Source organism: Sinohyriopsis cumingii, chromosome 15, assembly GCF_028554795.1.
Source record: "Sinohyriopsis cumingii isolate HCF-2022 chromosome 15, ASM2855479v2, whole genome shotgun sequence".
NCBI classification, from domain to species: Eukaryota; Metazoa; Mollusca; class Bivalvia; order Unionida; family Unionidae; genus Sinohyriopsis; species Sinohyriopsis cumingii.
In genome coordinates, this window is record NC_142975.1 from 9,942,585 (window position 1) to 9,964,879 (window position 22,295).

General features: G+C 37.4%; 1 protein-coding gene across 1 annotated transcript; it reads left to right on the top strand.

Moving 5' to 3' along the window:
- The first annotated feature begins 3,259 nt into the window (after positions 1-3,259).
- On the top strand, positions 3,260-21,817 carry LOC149781246 (uncharacterized). Its single transcript, XM_089934684.1, has 8 exons — positions 3,260-3,335; positions 3,968-4,067; positions 5,214-5,358; positions 7,442-7,598; positions 9,650-9,820; positions 16,479-16,601; positions 19,609-19,722; positions 21,513-21,817. The coding sequence occupies exons 1-8, from the start codon at positions 3,260-3,262 to the stop codon at positions 21,815-21,817; spliced, it is 1,191 nt and encodes a 396-aa protein (XP_089790810.1).
- Positions 21,818-22,295: the final 478 nt, after the last annotated feature.

Below are 22,295 nucleotides of genomic sequence, written 5' to 3' on the forward strand. Positions count from 1 at the left end.
GTGAAATACGGTTTCTGCGGTAGTAGAACATGCCATTACGCATACTGTAAGCCCATACGATGGTATTACGTCATGATCCAAGTGCACTGCCAGGTCTTAAATACGGCATCGGAGTCAAATCATATAATTAGCTATGTCGACCATGTGGATCTGTTCGTGAACACTATCAGGCTCGTAAAAATATCGCGACAGCACAAACACCTGTGGCTCACAGACATATACAAAACTAAATAAAACAGAAATACATGAAATAAGTACTAGGACTGAAACAATTGCAGTTTCTGATCTTGATAAAATACAAAAATCAAAACAAGTCATTGACGGACTTCTTAATTAGAGATGCATTGCCCCTTATATAAGCACGCCTACCATGTCTCAGCTGAAACAGATCACACGGCAGCATGGTATATGAGAAAGGTTGGCATATGTTTTAAGTATTAAGACCGTTAATTTAGAAGTGAGTAGTTTTTCAAAATTTACGATTATACTGTAAATCACATTCAGGAATGAGCCCCCAAAGGTAGTCTCCCATCATGTTCTCGTTGTACTGTCCATGGTTGCGGCGTTCAAAGTCCAGTATATCTTGGTGAAAGCGCTCGCCTGGCTCCTCTGAGTACACTTCCATGTTCGCCTTGAATTTATCAAGATGAGCATCGAGGATATGGCTTTTTAGGGACATCCTGCAGCCCATTGTGCCGTAGTTCTTCACCAGAGTCTCAACCAGCTCAACTTAGTTTACATCCTTGTGATTGCCAAGGAATCCCCGAACCATTGCGACAAAGCTGTTCCAAGCCGCTTTCTCCTTACTAGTGAGCTTGTTAGGGAATTTATTGCACTCCAAGATTTTCTTTATCTGTGGTCCAACGAAGACGCCGGCTTTGACATTTGCCTCAGACCACTTAGGGAAGAAGTCTTGAGGGTACTTGAAGGCTGCCGACTCCTTATCTAGAGCCCTGACAAATTGTTTCATAAGGCCCAACTTGATGTGCAGTGGTGGCATCAGCCCCTTCCGTGGGTCGACCAGTGGCTCCCACTCGACGTTGTTCCTACCCACAGAGAACTCGGTCCGCTGTGGCCAGTCCCTCCTGTGGAAGTGCGCCTTGGTGTCCCTGCTGTCCCAAAGACAAAGGTAGCAGGGAAACTTGCTTGGTAAAACTGCCTTAAAGACCCATCTGGAATGACACCATTTTAAAGTCTCCGATGACCTCCAGCCGTACTCATCATACTTCAATTGCCCTGACTGAGTAAATATTAATAGAAAGTGTGAAACTTATAGGTGGAATAAATAGAGATCTGAGCAGATATATATGAATAAAACAACAATTTAACCAATTACATAAACAACTGTGATAACACATTACATTAGGAAGATACACTCTTTTTGAAATAAATCTTTCACCGAACTTCAAACACAAATATATTTATATAAATAGCCGATCTGTTTTGAATGATAGAATTGGTTCATCAGAGTATCGAGTGAACAATTTAAGTCATTGCATTGTATAACTTCATAACCTGCTGATTTCAAGTCCACTCGAACTTGACTGTTGTTGTTCCTCTAGGTCCTTTCGCTTTCTTTTCCTTCTTCAACCTCCTTACTGTCTTGCCTCTTTCCGGCTCTCAACTTTGTGTGGGTAGGTGGATACGTAATTACGTAGATACTTGGATAAGTAGGTACGTGGATACGTCAGTGCGTAGATACGTAGATACTTGGATAAGTGGATACGTCAGTGGAGCTATTTCCCCTTTCAAAATAAACAGAGAAGCAACCTAAATCTTCTGTCAGATATCCTACTGGGAACAGAGCATTACTCCCCTCTCGTTATGTCAGATATCGTTCTATCTGAATTCAAACAGATACCAAAGGCTATCTGGTCAAGCTAAACATGGCAGACCATAAACAAACCTAGTTTCATAAAGATTAATGTACATTTTGATGGCTATTTCATCACTGACTCGCACTGACATCATAGAAGACATAACAGTTCTGATCTTGTCTCAATTACACAAACGAATCAATGAAATTCATTACATTGCTTAATTCCGTTATTTTCAGCGATTACACACATTCGAGTCTTTAGCATACATGAAATCATCTAAAATTGGTGAATTCAAACGGATTCTCGTAACTCATATCAACTTAAGTAATGCATGAAATCTTAAAATACACAATTCATATACAAACAAGACGACAAATTAAAAAGATCATTAAGAAAATCATTTTAGGAATTCAGATAGATGAACTCAACAGTTATACTCATATAAAGAAAATTGATCTACGAATGTAAACAAATAAATTCATGCCAATATAAGCAAATAAATTCAAGCAAATCATTATATTGGTGTCAACGAATTGCATGAGATTAACGCAAATACCTTGTGCTTTCAAGTTTTGTTCCTTCTGCGGCTGAATTGGGTCCGTCGAATTTCCCGACATCCGGTCCCTTGTATAAATGTTTTACGAGAGAATTTCTTCCAAATTCAATCTCGAAGTGCCTTATATATTTACTCTTGCAGAAAAATGTAGACTTAAGCTACTAAATATAGCAACAATTTTCAAAAAATATAAAACATGTACTTTCTTTATCTAAATAAAATGAGCCCAGCCGAAGACACTGGCAATCCTTGACGCCAAGAATCCAAGTATGTGGTGTTTAAGAGAGAAATGCTGATGATTAGCATTAAATATCGATGAAGCGACGAAAAGCTAAATAAACCTTGAAATAATTGTTTGCATACCATATGCAATCAATAGCACTGGAAGACATTTCAACAGAAAGCACCACACTGACACAGGGTTCTCTCCAACTGCACTTACATTTGGCTGTTAGACATATGTCAGCCACGTGAGCCATCTCATAATTAGGCTTCTTGTTTTTTTGTATTTTAAAAAAAAAATCATTTTTCAGAAATGTGTTACTGTTTACGCTTACTTTCTAGCTTCACGGTAAACAGTTCTCAGTTGTCCATCTGTCCGTCATTGCAACTTTGGCATATGGCAATTAATTCAAAACCTGGAGTAAATATGAGCAGATTTGATTGGAAAAAAAAAAGAATTAGGAAAATTATTATTGATAAATTAAATGCATGTACCATGAATTTGAGCAAATGACAGACTTGTTTCTGTGGTTGACATCACAGCTTGGGTTGTAAGGTGATTAAAATTACGTGTGTCATTGTTATATGAAAATAGTAAAAAACAAATATCGAAATGTTGTGTAAATGGTTAGTTCATATGGTCATAGTTCTATCGATGTGAATGGTCTTCCAGTCTATACACGTGCTTATAAAGAGCAAGGACTTGATCACCGACAGTCAGGTGTTAGAGGTCCAAGGTTATGCCTGACATAGTCCATCATTTATACAAATGTTAACCAATTATCTCATAATTTGTAAATGCGTAAACTTTGACACAGTAAGTTAAAAGCAAAATGAAATCGAACTCATTTTTCAATGATCTACTATACAACATAATAAGATGTTTTATTTTATAGTTCTGTTGTGTTCTCTTGCTTTCTATCCCGGACGCAGAACCATTTAGTAAATTCATATGGTTCTATTTGTCAGAATTTATAACTTTCTTTGATCCCAATTCCAGCTTTCTCCATATTTACACCTGTATTTAATCGTATTCTTACACCTCTATAAGCACACTTCACATATATTCATTGTAAAATGCTATTTTTGCACGACAGGAGCTTTACTTGTTATGATATTTTTCTAAAAGGATAACCCATTTTAGTTCAATCGTTAGCTGATGTTCGACAGGAGCTTTACTTGTTAGGATATTTTTCTAAAAGGATAACGCATTTTAGTTCAATCGTTAGCTGATGTTTGATTGAGAATAATATTTGCAATTTCTTTACTAATAAACCTATTCATATTTTTCGCACACATCGCAAACTATTGTGTAACTTAAGCTTAATTTCATCGAGTTATGAAAATTGTCGACTCATCTATGCTTCAGAAAAAGATGACTTGGTTGATTGGAGATTACCACTGGGAGAATTCATGTCAAAGAAAAGGGGTGAAGGAGAGAATGGCGAACTTATATCCAAAACTCTAAGGTGTGTACCTTCCCTCCCGTACACCTTCATAATTGTTTAGCTATAGAAAGTATTGATAGCATAATAGTCACCTGCTTAGAGTAAATAGAGAGTTCCGTCCCCTTCCAGGAACACTTAAACATTTCGACCTGTCTTCTATAACGTACGGCAAAAAGTAGTCTTTACATATTTTTAATAACGAATAATCTCATGTTTAAATGACCTGTTTTCACCAGTAGGCTTATATGGGATGTTAGGATGGAAATTAGGCCGCATTATACTTTATAATCTAAGGACGACTAATGCCATAAATTGTTACCTTTTTATACAGCTGACATTTCATTTTGAAGCTGATCAACAGAAACAAATATTTTCATGGTTGGTAGCATTTAAGTATTTATAACTCTTTTCAGGTGATATGGGCTTTTTTTCTTCAAGATGATATGTTTATCTTCCATTTTCACCAGTCTGTTTGATCCCAGAAATCTTCTATGACCAAGATGTGGATGTAATCATTTGTCTTACATACCTCGACCACCCCTATGTCAAACAAACGGACGTACGCCTTCCCGTCTATATGCACCATGTTGGTGAATCAGATAAATATTGATGCCAAACAGAAATATTACTATATCACTGTTAGGGCACACTATTACCTTTAGCATAACATAAGGGTGTTGTTAGCTTTTGTGCTGATAAGGAATCAAATTTCCATATATCCAATAACTGAATGTTCTATTTGTCATTTTCCTCCAGTTGTGTGTCATTTGCCATGAAACTATTTCCTCTCATACATGGCAAAATTAGGAAAGAATACAAATTACCCCATCAAGAAAACCGTGTATGAACTGCATAAATAGCGACGAAACTTAGAGGGATTCCTATTATTTGTTGTTTGTTGTTGTTGTTGTTGTTGTTGTTTTAAAAGTGGCATAGAGTGAGAAATATCCTGTCTTTGTCAGTCGTTGCAATATTTTTATGTATATATACAACAACACGTACTTAGGGGAACAAGTTTACAAATTGAATTTTAGGGCATAATTGACGCGCATTGGTTTGGCAAAATTACATTGTCTCTCGAGCCTAGTCTTACTTTTATTTAGTTAACACCATTAACCATTGACACCATTGCTGGTGTCTTAACGACATGTATTTTACTTTACACAGATCATTCTACAAGTCGCAGGACAAGTTGATTGACGCCTACAAGAAGCTTCAAGATTCCAAAGATGTCGATGAAGACAAGGAGAAAGTAACACACATCAGGAAGCAAGCAGTAATCTACTCCAAGCTGACCTTATTTGCTAATGTTGTAAGTGGCCATAAATAATTTCATGGACTAGATGCTAGGAACGAAAAGAAAGCGTCCAATATGCGCAATCATTGTTAAAGTGACGAAGAGAGCATTTTTACCAATTTGTTGAAGAACGCTCGGTTAAGAATATTTTATCTGCGCAAAGTTGGCTGTCCAAACTGTAGAGAAAAATACATTTCTCTGAGTTATGCTTATATCGTTTGTCTATAACCTTGCACATTTAATATACTTATCGGGCATTTTAAAGAAAAGGTACTTGATTTACGAGAGCATACATTGTTTTGTGGTAAGAAAACAGGAGAGTAAGAAAGTTCATCGTGCATGTCGCAAGATGCATTTCTTTATCTTGTGTTATTTCAAGAACTTTCATGTGTCAGTCTCTAATTATTTTGAAATGTTTCAAACAGCATTGAGATAGCAAATCCACCTGTGTAACTTGCATTTCATTTATGTGACCACTAATGCGATTGCATGATGGCAGATAGTGGCAGGCTAAGGCTAGTAATTATTACGTCTCTCTCTCTCTCTCTCTCTCTCTCTCTCTCTCTCTCTCTATATATATATATATATATATATATATATATATATATATATATATATATATATATATATATATATATACTAACAACCAATGGGGTTACTTGACCTAGCGATGTCAAACCCTGGCGCGATATCACTATAAAGTCCAACATGTCCATTCTATAAATAATTTTATTATAATTAATACAAGAGCAGAGATTTCACAACTTCCCAATTGTCTATCAACTGCACAACTGCAGTGTTTCTTTTCAATAACTTTCCGTAATGTACCGTCAGCATTTCACGCCGTAAAACCATACTACTCAACCACTAATAAAGGGAACTATTTTTACTACGCCACCTTAGGCATGTGAAATCATGGTTTTAAGCCACATTTCGTTTGTAACGTTGCACCATTTTTCCACCATAGCTACGATAAACGGTACCTGACGACAGTGCAACAGTCCCTTCCCGTTTATTCCATTGTATAATTTATCAGTCTCTAATCATAAATACTGAACCTGGAGTCACGCAATCAATTTACACAACTAGATTGTAACAGGGACTATTGAACTCCACGAACACTCATGCAGCTCTGACTTAAATTCACCAAACGTAAACTATGACATCATGGAAACTCACTAACACTTCACTCCGTGACGTTTGCTCCTAGTAATTGGCTAATTATTTCGGTCTGAGGAATATTTCCCCAGGACCGACTTTCCATAATCAAACAAGTAATCACAAACATCTAAGAAATCCTTAAAACGGAGCGCTATAAACAAATGCGCATACTCCAGATTTATTTCAAGATATATGTATTGGTGTGTGTGTGTGTGTGTGTGTGTGTGTGTGTGTGTACATAATACACGTACTTTCAGAAATATTTACCGGGGTAGATTTCCTTAATTTCGGAGTAAAGGGACAATTCGTTAGGTCAAACTATTTTGCTTAGTTCAAGAGTATTATCTTTGTGATGGATTTAATTTCATTTCCCACGAAAATTGTCCAACCAAATTTAATAATCCACGAATATTTCTGATTTGATGATATGTAGATATATTTAAGGACAGTATCAGTTTCCAGGTAACCACATTTGTAGTAGTCAACGTGTACGTAAGGTCGCGGTGTTTTGTTGATGATGGGATTTAAAAAATACAGTTTACATTAATAAACTAATGGTCAGCCGTTAGTTATAGCCATTGCAATTAACTTTAGTACAACACATTTCAACATGTCAACAACATAGCAAAAAGTAATAAAGGAATACTGATTTGAGAGAGAGAGAGAGAGAGAGAGAGAGAGAGAGAGAGAGAGAGAGATGGTGGAAACAATGAAAGGATTCACGATTATAATAAATTGTTAAAATCGTCTGCCGTATCAGTTTATCTTTCTCATTTGCATTGCTCTTTCACCTGAGTAGCAAATCTAAGTGGTTATGGTCCTGTGAGTATTTTCTCATCAACTCAGTTAGTTGCTGAGTATACTTGGGACAGAAATGAACAAATGCATCATTATTGGATTTATGGCCGGCCATTAGTTTCTAACTTTATTTTTCCAGATCCTGCTTATAATAAAATTGGTGGCCGTGATACTCTCTGGATCCATCTCCCTCATATGCAGTCTTGTAGACAGTTCCGTGGATCTTGCGTCCGGCCTCATAATCTGGATGGCCAGCAGGGCTGTCAAGCGAAGGAAACCCTATTCCTACCCACAAGGTAATATCGGGCAGGAAATGAATTAACACATTCAGTTCCCTATGTAGGGTTCACTTGATTTATACCTTTCTCTAGTGGTAATGAAAAAACAAACGCAATTGAAAGATCTATTGGGCGTGATACTTTCATATGTCTATGACGTTCGCCTTTATAAATCACTCACACAGCTTACCATAGACTGCGCGAGGTGGGTATATGAGAAAACTTTCCAGTAGCTCCCCGTGGACAGATACCTCATTCCCCATACAAAACTGACAGATACATTTATTGTCTGCTACATATTATGCTTTTCATAAATTGCTTTCAAAAACTGTCACGGATGTGCATATTTATCTCGAGTCCAGATCAAGCATTTGTTTTATATTTCAAACCCCCTCGCACCAATTATTAAATGGAATGAAATAATAAATAATCCACAAGATAGATGACATTTTTTGTTTCTGTTAAAGCGTAATGTGGAACTGGGTTTGCATTAGACTGTGCTCGTGATGTAAGACACTTCAAGGCTGTAAGGTTTTCTTGGGTCTAAAGATTTTTTTTGTTGTAGTTTATTGTTATCAAAGTACCTTTATAGATGAATGAATTTTTCAGTGTGTGCTTTGTAAATGAAAATATCACGTGACAATCAAAAACTAAAAGACTACATGCGTAGATATCGCATACACGTAGTGAATACTTTTTGCACACGAGGATGTCATTCAGTAATTGTAACGTATTTAGCAACAGAAGAATCTAAGACGGTACGGTCTTGCAAACGGTTGGAAAATGGAAACAATACGGAGATGCGACAGTGCACTTGGGAATATCACTAATAGTGATACAAAATGGTACAATACGATTATCACGACCCTATGGTCTTAACCTAAGTAATACAAAAGAGAAAAAACCCAACAAATTTGGTAAAATTCAACAAATACTTCATTTGCGCAGAATACAAAATGAAAATATAAAATAGAACTTACAGTGCCCGTAGTCTTGAATGTACTAAGGTACCAACCGCCTAAAGTGGGATGATATGCTACCAGTCTTTCAGTTAATCACAGTAATGTAATACAAAATGTCCTTGTTTGAATTAACTGTAATTCTCAGTTAATGTCTCTGTCCAAGAATATTTTTTGAAAGAATAACAAAGGCAAAAACAATTGCAAAAGCATGATTAGATAATTGGTTTTATTTATTTACGGTGTTTGGAATTGATATTCATTATAATAGAAATGATAAGGAATCGATTAACTTTGGACAGTTGAATTACGGCAGCAGAACGAATCTCAGTAACTACAGGTGGGACACGCCGAGAATCTGTCTTGAAACCATACGAAAACGAAGCGACGACTAATGGACGGTCAGAAGAGGTACGAAACGGAAGCGATACAAAGGTCAATATAAGCATAGTATAGTATGTATTGAGTGCAATGGCACTTCAGCACAGTACTTGTCATATAGGATCATTAAAGTTAAGTGGTAACAATTAGTAAATCATGAATTACACAACGTCTCAGTACAAAGATAAACCCATGCAAATAAACGTAAGCGTTGAGTACTAAAATATATAACTACGAGGCAAAGATGTTAAAATTCCTTAAAAAGTGTAACAAAAACAGATAAAATATATAAAATCCTTAAATGACAAAAACCTATTATATAAACCGAATTCCCTCTAAAAAGTCAGAGCTTGTCACTGATGTCATATGCTCATGAAGTTATTTAACTGAGGATAGGTCAAAACTCATTTTACACAATTCCTCCAAATCTGACTCACACGTGCCGCCCGCCCAGCGGAAAGAGAACTACTATTTTCATTTTCTGAGCAGGAATTCCATATATTAATGGAATACAATAAACCAACTCTCCATGAAACAAACCTAAAATCGTGTTACAAAAGAAAGCGTGGCAGACGTTTTAGAGTTGTAATTGGCATTGTATTGCATGATTTCTGCTTTGCAATGCTTGCTTGGACAAAATACATCTACTAGAGGCTGTAACCATGCCTCATCCTCATCCTATTATTATTATTATTGCTATTATTATTATTATTATTATTATTAAACCAGGCAGAACAAAGCTGGAGCCAATAGTAATTGTCGTCCTCGCTGTGATGATGGCCATAACGGCATTAGAACTCATTAAGGAATCCATCACCAAGCTCATAGGTTTCGTCAACAAGACGGAATCGCCACCCAATATGGACTTCGTAACGATAGGCATATCTATTGCCACTGTTGGTATGTTACACGTCCCTTATATTCTACTCTCCCTTCTCAATCTATTCTTATTCTCTCTATAATGCCTCTCTTCCTTATATTATTCTGTCCACGTAGTCCATCCTAGAGGATTCTCCTTACTATCCTTCAACCAGTAACACAGCTACAGCTTGTTGTCTTCCTTCTTTTCCTTGTTACCGTGCTTCTTATTTACTTATTATTTTTCTGTTTCTCATCTTTCTTTTTCTTTTTTCTTTTAATTGTCCTTTCTTGATGTACTTGCCTCATCATCTTCAGTTATAATGTCCTCCTGTTTACAGCTATATCTATTATTTTTCTTCTTCCCTTCCTCCTCTTCTTCGTCGCAACTTGTTACTCATTCTTCTTTTGAGTTCTTCTTTTTGTAATTAAGGTGCGTAAGGAGCGAGGTGTTATTACATGCCTTTTAATTGTTGCCTATGGAGGTCAAGGAACAAGGAAATGAAAGCAGAGTAAATAGTAAATAGTCAAGTACAAAATAATTTACAAATGGAAGTCGTATTTTCTCGTGCGGATTTATCCTGATATGAAGTAACATATAAGCCAGATTATAATGTGATTGTGTAAGGAAATCGGATAAAACAAAATATAGACCTGAAATTAAAACCATAATATTTTCCATGCTAAATAAAGAATAAAATCTCATTTGATTCCAACTAATTTACAGTATATTTTGCACAGTTTAGGTAACAAAGCCATTCCTGATGCAGTTCGAACAGTTCATAACGCTGCAGCTTCTGCAACCGCTGGGGCCGCTGTTGCCAACAATACTGGACTGACTGTAAGGAATGGAAATATTCCACTGGTCTTTTGCATTTATGCTACCTCTTGCCTGGATACTTTTAATGTTACTGAAGCTAGTATGTGTTTGACTGAATTAAGCTGAGCAAGCCGCGTTTGGGTCAACCACACGGGAACAGTTTTAGCTAATTTTGTTGCCGACAGTTTCAGTGTGACCCCACAATTGTGCAAATCCAAGATCAAAATTAGGATTAGGAAACAATAAAAATTCTTTGGCTGCACCAGCATCACCAGTAGCATTCCGAGGCCGTTTGATAATATTTGCTCTATTACCTGTGTGATCAGTTTCATCCTTGACAAACACCAAGGTTGGACCAGCGGTTCTCGTGTAACCATCGCTGTATCGACGAATCTGAGAATCGTCGTGGTCACGTCCACATTGTACAGAATGGCTTAGATTTCCTTTCCATCGACGTTGAGCGACGTCATGATGCCTTTGTTAACAAATCATACTCGGGCATTGACATCGGAATTATTATTATTATAGTGTACCAATTTTTCCTCTACTTCCGAAAATGCCTCACAGGGAAGGAAAAACATGCATTGCACTTAAAATTCTATATGTAACTGATTGGGGTCTCTGGTTGGTTATGAATAATACTGAAAATATCTCTTGCTTGGACCCACTAAGATTGGAGCTTTCATGTCAAATGCTCGATCAAATGCTTCTTTGAAATGGGCCATGGTGTATGCATTTTTGATTTTTTTTTTAACACCGTGCAAAGCCACTCCACATCGCAAGAATTGCAATCTCGGCATCTGACTATCTCTCTTAAGCATTTTCATTAATGCAGGAGACACTGATTCGGTCGAAGGCAAAGTAACCGAGCCGTCTTTGGTGCTCGTGTTATTAGTCACCGTAGTTGATCTCGAAGCGCTTGAACCGCAAGTGAGCCCAGTTTTTTTAATCAACCGACAGCGGCATTTTTGGCCTTTTACTTAGCGATGGTTGCAGCGTGAGAGGTCAGAGATGTGAGGGCTTTTTTTAGCGCTTGCAAATAATCCACGAAGAACGCCACTGAGCTGAGTTTCGTAATAGGTCATATACACGAATTGCCTCTCAATAATTATGCGCCGGTTTTTCACACGTCCACAACTGCCTGACATTGTTGCTAAATGTAAGGCCGATCTCTGATATTGTTGTTGTATCGTCATTGCTTCACTTCGCAGATCCGTCACGCCCCAGCCTTGATCCACCTGGGAAAAATGAATGAGTCAGCCGAGTATTATGGCATGGCATCTACACAGGTACTGAGCGCGTAATCGAGATAAAGCCAATTGGTTTAACCGTGGGTAAAAACCCAAACATAATGTAACCCTGAACAACTACGCGTGCCGTGTCAGATCTGCTTTGGTAACTGCCAATGGCAGTGTCACACGTTAAATTCACCTGCTTTGTTGAGGTAATTCTTACAATGTCAGCCTCAATATGATATGCCACACGCAATCTCACGTGTGCGCAAGTCTTAAGCGGTTACAGGTGCAGAAAAAGTCACAGTGAATTGTGGATGAGATGGTAGTCATTGAGGTCACGGTCTGGTCTGTATTTTCAATCACCTGTTGAATTGGAGGCATACATTTTACGTAGCACACATATCATCTCTCCGCGCACCGAGTCTGAACTCATCATCTGTGTTGTATATGTCGAGGATATCTTCAACAAGTTCATTCATCAGCGCACTGTAAGTGTCTCTGTCAATGATATCGTTGGAGAGCAGCCGCTTACAAATATATGTGGCGTTGTTGATGACTTCGGGGGCATTGTTCCTCGCACGAACTGATTCCACGAGTATTTCCAATCTATACGCAAGGTTGATAGGGTATCAGCGTCCTCTACTACCAAGACCGCTTCCTTCTATTGGCGATGGATGAGATTCGATAAACTTTGATACTGCTTCTTTAAAGCCTTCCTCACGTTCTTCCCTTGTGATCAATAGTTGTGTGGAATAGTTTTCTTTGACCCACTCCTCACATTTTTCCCAGTATGCTGCTCTTTTGCGAAATATTTTTATTTCTTCTTCTACTGTGAGTGGACGATTTGCCTCCATCTATACTTCATGTTCTTTTTCATATTCTTCTTCATGTTTTTTTTATATTCTTTTGAACTTCTTGCCATCTTTTGAATTGTTGTCCATGCCGTACTAAATCCTTTCTCTTGAGATAAATTTAGGTTTAGGATGTTGTGCTCGACAGTTCATAAATTCCTGATAATAGTTCTGTTCTGGTGATATACGTTCACGTTTGCGTTGTTGCTTCAGTGCCGGCTGGGTTAGACCGATTCCGTTTTGGGATTGTTGACTAAGACGTTCAGACTTTGCCTACTTTTCTAGTTATTTATCAACTCATTGTCTTATTTCTTTGAGAAAAATTGAGGAACATTTTGTTTTTATTTTTGAGTAGGTGCAGGAGCAGGTGCAGGTGCAGATGCATATTCTTGTTCAGGAATTGGCTGAGCAGAAGCGCAACAAGTGTCTGCGCTGCTGATATGGTGACATTTTAATATCATCGGCACTTTCGACAATTTATTTGGTGGACATAATCAACAGCGTAAATGTTTGTTCAAACCACGGCGGTTAGACCTTCTTGTGCAGTTTGTCGCGATTGTAACATATTTTTTTACTTTTTTTCGGACGTTTGCTATATTTTGAAGCAATTCAACGAATTGTTGAGCGGCTTCACGGCGTAGGCTTCCGTACGATTCGATGGTATTGCTGTCAGACATTTTTTAATTATTTTTAGGATTGTTTGTTACATTGACTCTTGCGCGTTTGAGACACGATACTTGCGAGGTCCACCAGTCAAATCAGTTGTGAGAAAACTATACGGAATCGATGTATTCCGCGCAAACATATCACGAAATTCATTCCACGTGTGGTCGGCGGCACACCAAGTCCTACGGATGTTTCCAAGACCATGCGTGTCAATATCACGACATATCAACAGCATGTTACAATTGTCACTAATCACTTTAGGAACACGGGCATATCGCTGAGTCAAATAATATTCGTGTTTTTGTGTCGGCCTTGTGACAATATTTGTGCGGGATTGATTTGATCCTAGAGCATCGCATCGTCGTATTCTAACATATTGTTTTTGTTTGCATCCAAATTGTTGACGGTAGGGACGACTTCGATGGTGGAAAAGAAATCTAGGTAAATTTTGTTATCGATTCTCAAAGCGTTTTGAAGTCTTTGAGCACATGTTAACACGGATGATATCGACCGATGGCGCAATCAAGTACAGCCGATCCCAGGTTAACCATCGTAAAACCATTGTCAACAACAGTTGGGTTTAACTGATCCGTCAATGCCAATGACCAGTGCACGAACCGAGTATGGAAGCACGGTTCTTTCAACCATGCTTGTCAACGAAAATCGGACCGGTGGCTCTGACTCTTACCATCGAACCACACAAACCCGCAAGGAACCTATTCAGCCACATGTACTGACCGGTCATCATCTGCGTCTTTTTCCACGGCAACATTTAGACACTCAAAATCCGTGAAGGTGATGGAGGGTTATTCATCTTACGCTGAACTGCCGTAAATTTAAGAGTCTTTTTTACTAGGCACGGGCATAATGATGCGCTGAGGCTGATTGCAGATACCACTGCAATAAAACTCGTAGTTGGTAAGGAGCTCTTGACTGTTAAATAGTAGTAACTGCAATGATACGTCTTGCCGTGATGCTTGTTCCGATGACGCAGCCGGCCAATATCCTTGAGATGGTGCTCTACATTTTCGTATTTTGCATAGGGTTAGGATTTTAAAGAAAAAGAATTTCCCCAGATTTCCTCACTGGTTATATACTGGCTATTTAAAAAAAAAAACCTTGTATATCTTAGGTATAATTCAAAGAACCTTTAATTTCCTTTATTTTAATGTATGATTGATGGGTGTAATATGGGTTATAGAGTATACAGCTTGGCCTTACTCCTGACGTGCACATTTCAAAAAAGTGCTAGCTCTACTTGGTCATTTTTACTTCCTGAACTTCAGAGGTAAATTGTATAAAAAAGAGCCGATGACCTTTTTTACATTTGATATATTTGGTAATTCATTCATTGCCCTTTCAGAAGCTGGTATTGTCTAGTCTGGCAAAATTCATTTTCCAAATTTTAATAGCTGCTATGGATAGTGTACTTTAGACAAATTCGGGCTGATTTATTTTTAGCACAAGGGAGCATTCATTTTAGTTACCAGTGTATTTAAATCATGTAAAATTTCCAAAATTACAATAACCAAAGGAATATCATCCACATTGCATTAATGTAGCATAGAGGTATGCCGCTATTCTCTCCATTGTGCATGTTTTAAATGCAAACAGCGTCACCTTACATATGTCACTCTCTCAAAAGTACATAATAACTGGTGAGCGACCCCTGAGGAACAGTTTGAGACTGACTCGATGTCATCCTTTTCATTTAGTAGCAGCAAATCGATGCGGGTTCGCCCCGTCTTGGCCAAGGGGAGATAACCTCAGAAGCTAAAAGCCGTTGTTGTATGCAAAGACGTTAATGGCTATGGCTGGATTAAGGGCCTTAAACTTCTTTAACGTTCAATTAATTTCAATGCCTCTGCCAAATTTCATCTCTGGTGGTTCAGAATCACGCAGGCACCGCTGTGAATCAAAGGAGCTATTGTTTTAAATCGCCCTGTGTCTTGACTAAGCGTCATAACTAGGCAAGCGTTAAGAATAACGTCAAATTTAACTCCCGCCTGACCAAAGCCCTTTATCAAAGACACAATCATGGGTGTCAGATTAGACAGCAGCTATCGAGCGTCCCTGTCGGTGTGTATGTGGGTGGGATAGTGGCCACGTAATTTTTTTACTCGACTACGCTCATACAGATCAAACTCAGGCACTTGCGATTGCTGTGATCCTGCACGAATGTATTTAACCGCCTCGGTCGTCAAAGCTTGGCAGACGTTTGTTTCTCCTGGACACGAAGACGGTTTTGTTCATACGACTTTATCAATGCAGGATCTCGGCTTTTCGTGCCCCTCTGAGAACGGTGTATGGTGCTTGTGCTCAAATTGTCGTAGTTGTTTTAACGTTGGTGATGGTGGTGGTAGTGGAGTCTGCTTCAAGATGGGCTTCATCAGTTCTAAGGCTTTGTTCGAGCGGCTTGTTATGTGGATGCCATGAAACGCGGCTAATTCTCTTAGTTGTAAAATTGTAGGGGCGGCCATACTTTTGGTCCGATAAAAATAACTTCTTGAGGTGAGTTTGATTTTCAGTATATTGCTGGGTAAGAGGTTGCGATTGTCTCGATCCTGGCAAGTAACTCATCCACCTCTTTTATTGTATTGTTTAGTACCTGGGTGCATATAACCACCTTTCATCTCTCCCTACGTGCCCGATAGTATTTCCGAATTGACCCACCTACTGACAAAGTTGGTTTAGTGCTTTCACCTCAATGCCGCACTTCAGGCAGGGACGGACCCCTGACCCTCGCGCAATATGTATGTATGTATGTATGTATGTATGTATGTATGTATGTATGTATGTGTGTCTGTGTGTGTATGTGTGTGTGACAGTGCTCAAAATACCAGCCTCTGCCACAGGGGTTGGGCTTTCCAAGACAGGTTGCTTTGCAAGTGTTTCGTACGATCTCTGTGTATTCCTATTTACATACGTGCAAACGTTACCTAATTGGAAAAATAATCCAATTCCCACCGATGTGCCCCAACCTCCCAAGCTATCCCCTCAAGAAGAAAGTGACCAACGGCTATGATGTATGGGGATATCAGTGACTATTGGAGGTGTTTTGAGGCTGGGGCGGGTGAGGCAAGACTCCCATTTTACATCTACTCATATAATTTGTCTTAACTTTTCAGTCATTAAATTGGTGCTCCATCTTTTGTGCCGCAGAATCCATCACCCAACCATACAGGCTCTTGCAAAAGATCACTTAAATGACGTTTTGTCGAATTCTGTAGCCATCCTCTTTGGATATATTGGTAAGTAAAACATGTAATATATTTTATTTATTGCATATGCCTTCAATATGTTATATATGATCTGGCGTTCGATTAGTCCGTATTTCCGTAGCATACGCCAAGATTGTAAATACTTGGGTGCATATTTGACATCCGCATCGATAATTGTTGACTCATGGATCGAACTTTAATAATTCCCAATATTTTTTATATTTATTTTGATGCATATAGTGCATATTGTAAATCTTAAAGTATTGGAAAAGCGTAGGTGTAGCATCTAATTAAAACACTTCTTTGAAAGGTATACGGGAAACAGGAAATGTTGCATTCTGCGTTGCATCATATATGACATACATAGAAACGGATGCTTTACGTTCAAATCATACCGGGAAGTTGTGATCGAAATATGGAGAAGTTAAAACCAATTCTAACCGGAAATGCTTCTCGTCCACCACTTTCCACTATTAAATGCATGACACATCTGAAACTAAAATAGGCTGTGTGTACATTCGGGATAAAGAAAAAAATGTATAATGGGAGACTTTAACTTAAAAATTCTACAAGTAGTTGGAGTGGCTCAGTGGTTAGCGTGTTGGACTCACAACCGAAGTGGTGTGGGTTCGAATCCTACCATCAGTTACCTTAGTGTGTCTTTGGGAAAAGCACTTTACTAATATTACTTCAGTACTAAATAACCTAGATGTGTTGCTGTGTCGTAAAACACCAAACCAAATTTACTCTACCTAATTACAGATTTAATGACAGATGAAAATACTAAATGTGATCTAAATGATATTGTAGCATTTAATTTAAATAATTTCAAAAACCTTTGTAATACAAATCAGCAAGGGGAAATGCATCAAATCCGAAATTTGACTTGTGGATCCATTGAATATGGAGAAGGCAAAAACCAATTCTAACTGGAACTGTTCAACTTCCATTAGATTTAAGTATGACATTGTATGACAAAGTAGTCTCTGTTTACAATCAAGATAAAGCAACAATTATACAGTAACATGGATACTGTACAACATTATAAAAATAACGATAGATGAAAACCAATTCGTAACTCGTATTGATTAAAACAACTTGATTTACATACCTACTAGAGTTACCGTTAGCACTACGACATCTATATATCACATCTGAACGAGACACTTCTCTACAACAATATCAAAGTACGATGTGTACGTCTTAGTGACCACTATCTCGTAGCAATTATTTAGAATACATACCTTCTAATTTGAAAGTAACTCAAATGCTAGCTGTTCCTTTAAGTATGCATGTACTAAGAATTTTTACCTTAACATATTATGCAAGCATCTTGGTGAGGTTTCATGGTTTCTGATCGATGAATTTGGTAGTGTTACTGATATGATCGATGGATTTGGTAATGTTACTGATACGATCGATGGATTTGGTAATGTTACTGATATGATCGATGGATTTGGTAATGTTACTGATGTGATTGACAAGTGAAACAAATGAATTGTGTAAGTCTTGAAAAGCATACACCACTGAAAGAAAAAAGTTTAAAAAAATATAAATGGTGGAATTAGGGTTTTAATATCACAATTAAAGATAAAGATAAATGTACAAATTTAGCTGTCTACAACGATATCAATGACCAATGTATCAATATCACAAAAACATGAATTTGGGAATATCCGGCTATTGTAACAATTCAAAACCGTAACAAACCCTACTTTTAAACAGCAAATAGGTCTAAAGTTATATATATCAAGGCAATGGAAATGTTGTGAAATAATTTAATTCCTTACCAATGGTGCTGCTGAATACATTATGTTTGGAACAATGCTAGTGATGCTATAACAAAGAAATTCAGAGAGTTTTCTTATTCAGCCAAAATGTAGTTGCCTTCCTTTGATTTCGTTGCCATATCGAAAATAGACTCGTCCAGAAGGAGATAGAACACAATTAATTTTACAATATGTTCTCTACATTTGTTTCTCAGTACTGACCTTTCCAGTGTGTGACAATCAATGCAAATCATATGTTAATCTAAAATACCTTCAAAGATGACTTCACGGTGAAGTTCTTGTCCAAGTTTGACCTGCTCTTTTTTGAGATGCTGGACTGTCAACATAGCAGCATGTAAACAGAACACAGATTTCACTTCCGGATCATCACCAAGGCCTTATTACTCACTGTGCACTGTCGCCAAAATACACACATACAACAACACCCTGAGTTCATATTATCAAGAATAAACAGTTACAAATATTGATGAAATTGAGAGTATGTACAATTGTACGTCGAGTTTTGCGATGGCAGATCAAGGTATGTGTTTTGCGATGGCAGATCAAGGTATGTGTTGCTTACAGTTGGAATCAAATACATACGGCAATGGCCATACACACAATTCTTCACTTCCATTAATTGTTTTTCTCTAAAAGGTTTGTTTATTTATTTTTCTTGTCGTGAGCATTTCATCTCATGTAAACATACGTTGCACTATCTATTGCTAACGTCTCTGCACATATTCCATTTGTTGGCCCGTTCCGGAGGTAAAATGATCCTTCAATGACATTTAAGTGTGACCTATATCAATTACTAAACATACTTATTTGGCATAATCTGTTAATGCTGTGTCAGCATATAATACAGTTACTTTGTACGGTGGAGAGTAGCTGGAATAATAACAATAATAATAATAATGATAATGATAATAATGAGGACTTTGCATAGCGCCTAATATTTAGAAGCTCTAAGCGCTTTACAAGATTAGAGAACACCCATAACATTAAAAACATATATAGTAGTATCATTTGCTTTGTTAAAATTCGAAAAGCTGCAGTTGACTTTGGGGTATTTTGTCATGGCACTTAACTATGGAACTGGAATGTTTTCCATGTTATTTTTGTCAAGAAATCTTTTTTTAAATATATTTTGGACAAGTCAGACGTCAAATAGTGAATACTACATCCGAATGATTCTGAAACATCTCGATCATGATTTTTTCGCCAACTTTGCATCTCATCACGTTTCTGTGCTATTCCATCGACAGGTTCCTCTGAGATGCAGGGTAAGGTCAATGCGTACGAGCTAGTGTATGTTGATCCGGCAGGGGCCATTCTCATCAGTCTGTACATCGCCGTCAATTGGTGGAAAACGGGAAACTGTGAGTAGTCCACATTGTTTAAGACCACGAACAATTAACGCATGCCGGCCTAATCACAAACTATTGTCTCCCTCTTTTTCATCCCATCTCTAGCAGGCTAATCATCGAGTCAGAATCATGATAATTGTAATCATTGACGAGAAGAAATTGAGATAATACGATAACTACATTTCCTTCAGTTTTGAGACGAAAACGAAGTAACAACACAAAACGCAACACAGAAAATCAAACAAAACACAAACTGGGACGGCTTAAATATCAAAGACAACTCGGTTCCACCGGTGTCTATGAACGTTCATAACAGATTGGGTTTCGCTTATCTATGGCTCAAAATAATTGTAAAGAAATCTTTTATGATAAGTTAGTGAAAATACAAACCACGATATATGAGAGATAATATTTTTTAAGCAGGAAGATTAGTCAATCTGATCCCCAACATTTTCATGCGATGCTTTCAAAGACCCCAACATTTTCATGCGATGCTTTCAAAGATGTGTTCACAAGGCCACACGAGCGTTCACAACGGCTTATTTATGGCAGTGACTTTCGAAGATTGCTAAAATACCACCGTTTTAACGTTTTTACATAGGTATTTCTGAACCTGTTTCAAGAAATTATTGGAATTAATTACTTTTTGAAGAATAGGTGTATATGCTTTGTGTCGTTTCTGCACTTGCATAGGCTGGGATAATTCAACGTGCAGCAAGATACTTACGCTCCTCTTCTGACAATTGTATACTCATTATTCCCACTATGAAAACAAAGTCATATGGACAGCGTTCTTTTGCATACCAGGGCCCAGCAACGTGGAATGAATTGTCCATTAACTTAGACACAAAGACACAGTGATCACATTCAAGGGGGCTCTCAAAACTCACTTATTTCGACTGCAAGAACAAACTTAAAGACCTAATAATGTTTCCTACCTGAAATATTCTCAGCATGTTTTTTATTTTTTAATGTTTTTTTTCTAATTTCATGGTGTTTGCTTTTGTAACAATATTATTATATGTTTTTTATGTTATAGGTTTTGTCTAATGTTGTAAAGCGCTTAGAGCTTCTAAAGAATAGGCGCTATACAAAGTCCTCATTATTATTATTATTATTACTATTTCCGGCGTTTCAGATACTAATTATGACAATAGCATTAGAGCCTATTAATTTATTCTATCGATTAAATGAAGTGCATCTTACTTTACAATACAATAACTTCTAGAAGTTTCTTATAAATCATTCAACCAGATGCCTTCATACTTGAATATATATTTCCCTGGTCGTGTAGGCATCTCTGGAAAACTTTGTTATTTGTTTGGTTGAACTTGAAGAGCTAGAATTGTTACAATTATCACTTAGAAACTTTTCCCTCTCTGTGTTGAAAACGTTTAGTACTTTAATGTTAACGTTTCTAGCATTTTTGAGAATAATAAGTTGGTACGGAGAGTGGCTGAAGCGGAATAAAAAAAGTGCGCAAAAATAAAGATCCTACTCCTGATTTAGAAAACAAAAAGAATGTTGAATCAAGTATATTTTTAAAATTCTTTTTACAAATGGCAGACATTTCAAATGACATTAGTTTACTAACCCCAACCGCAACAAAATGCAGAATTTGTCGTACTTGTGGGACTTTCCTTTAGGCTTAACCCCAATCCTGTGTATGTGTGTGTGTGTATATATATATATATATATATATATATATATATATATATACACTATCTTATCAGTAATCATTATCATCAGTAATCATTAATTCCGGCATTTGCTGAACTTAACCTTCTTTCTTCTCATTATAGCACAGGTGCGGATGCTGACAGGTTATAGAGCTGAGCCGCAGTTCCTAAGTCGACTCACATGGGTATGCCTGAATCATCACAAAGAAATTCGATACGTGGACACAGTCAAGGCTTTCCATTTTGGAAATAATTTCCTGGTGGAAGTTGACATTGTACTTCCGGAAGATATGACAGTTCGTGTGGCACATGACATCGGAGAGGAGCTACAACAGAAGTTAGAACGACATCCGGATGTAGAGAGAGCTTTTGTACATATTGACTACGAAACCACACATAAACCGGATGTAGAGCACAAAATAATGTGACGCGGAAAAAATATATTTTGTGTCACATAAAGTCAAAAGAGATTTTCATTGATGACGCTAGCCAGGCGCAATAATAATAACTGTAAAATTGGCTCTACAAAAGTTTATCGGTTCTACCTCCCAAAATAGAGAACAATTGCATCTGATTAGTCGGTTTCTTTTTAAAAAGAAACAAAAACAAAAAAATAACAACTCTTATTTACCCTTCTATATTAATTAGCCACCTCCCTTGAGTAGCCAGATTTATGATAATCCGTAAGTGGATGTGGAAGTGAAGGTGCATCGTACCTAATGCGTGTATATTTGATAAGAGAAGACGAAGTGTATCAGTGAAAGAAAACGTTTTATTGACTCGGTGGTGATAAAAGTGATACCACCAATATGCCTATATGACCCATGTGGCTGCATTCTTTTTCGATTTAGAAAATAAATCTGCCATCAGATAAGAAATATTTTCATCTATTACTTCTTTTTTTCT

Coding starts and splice junctions, on each gene's coding strand:
- LOC149781246 (XM_089934684.1), top strand. CDS start 3,260: ATGGTCTTCCAGTCTATACACGTGCTTATAAAGAGCAAGGACTTGATC. Junction 5,359..7,441: donor TGACCTTATTTGCTAATGTT/GTAAGTGGCCAT, acceptor TTATTTTTCCAG/ATCCTGCTTATAATAAAATT. Junction 9,821..16,478: donor CATATCTATTGCCACTGTTG/GTATGTTACACG, acceptor TTAACTTTTCAG/TCATTAAATTGGTGCTCCAT.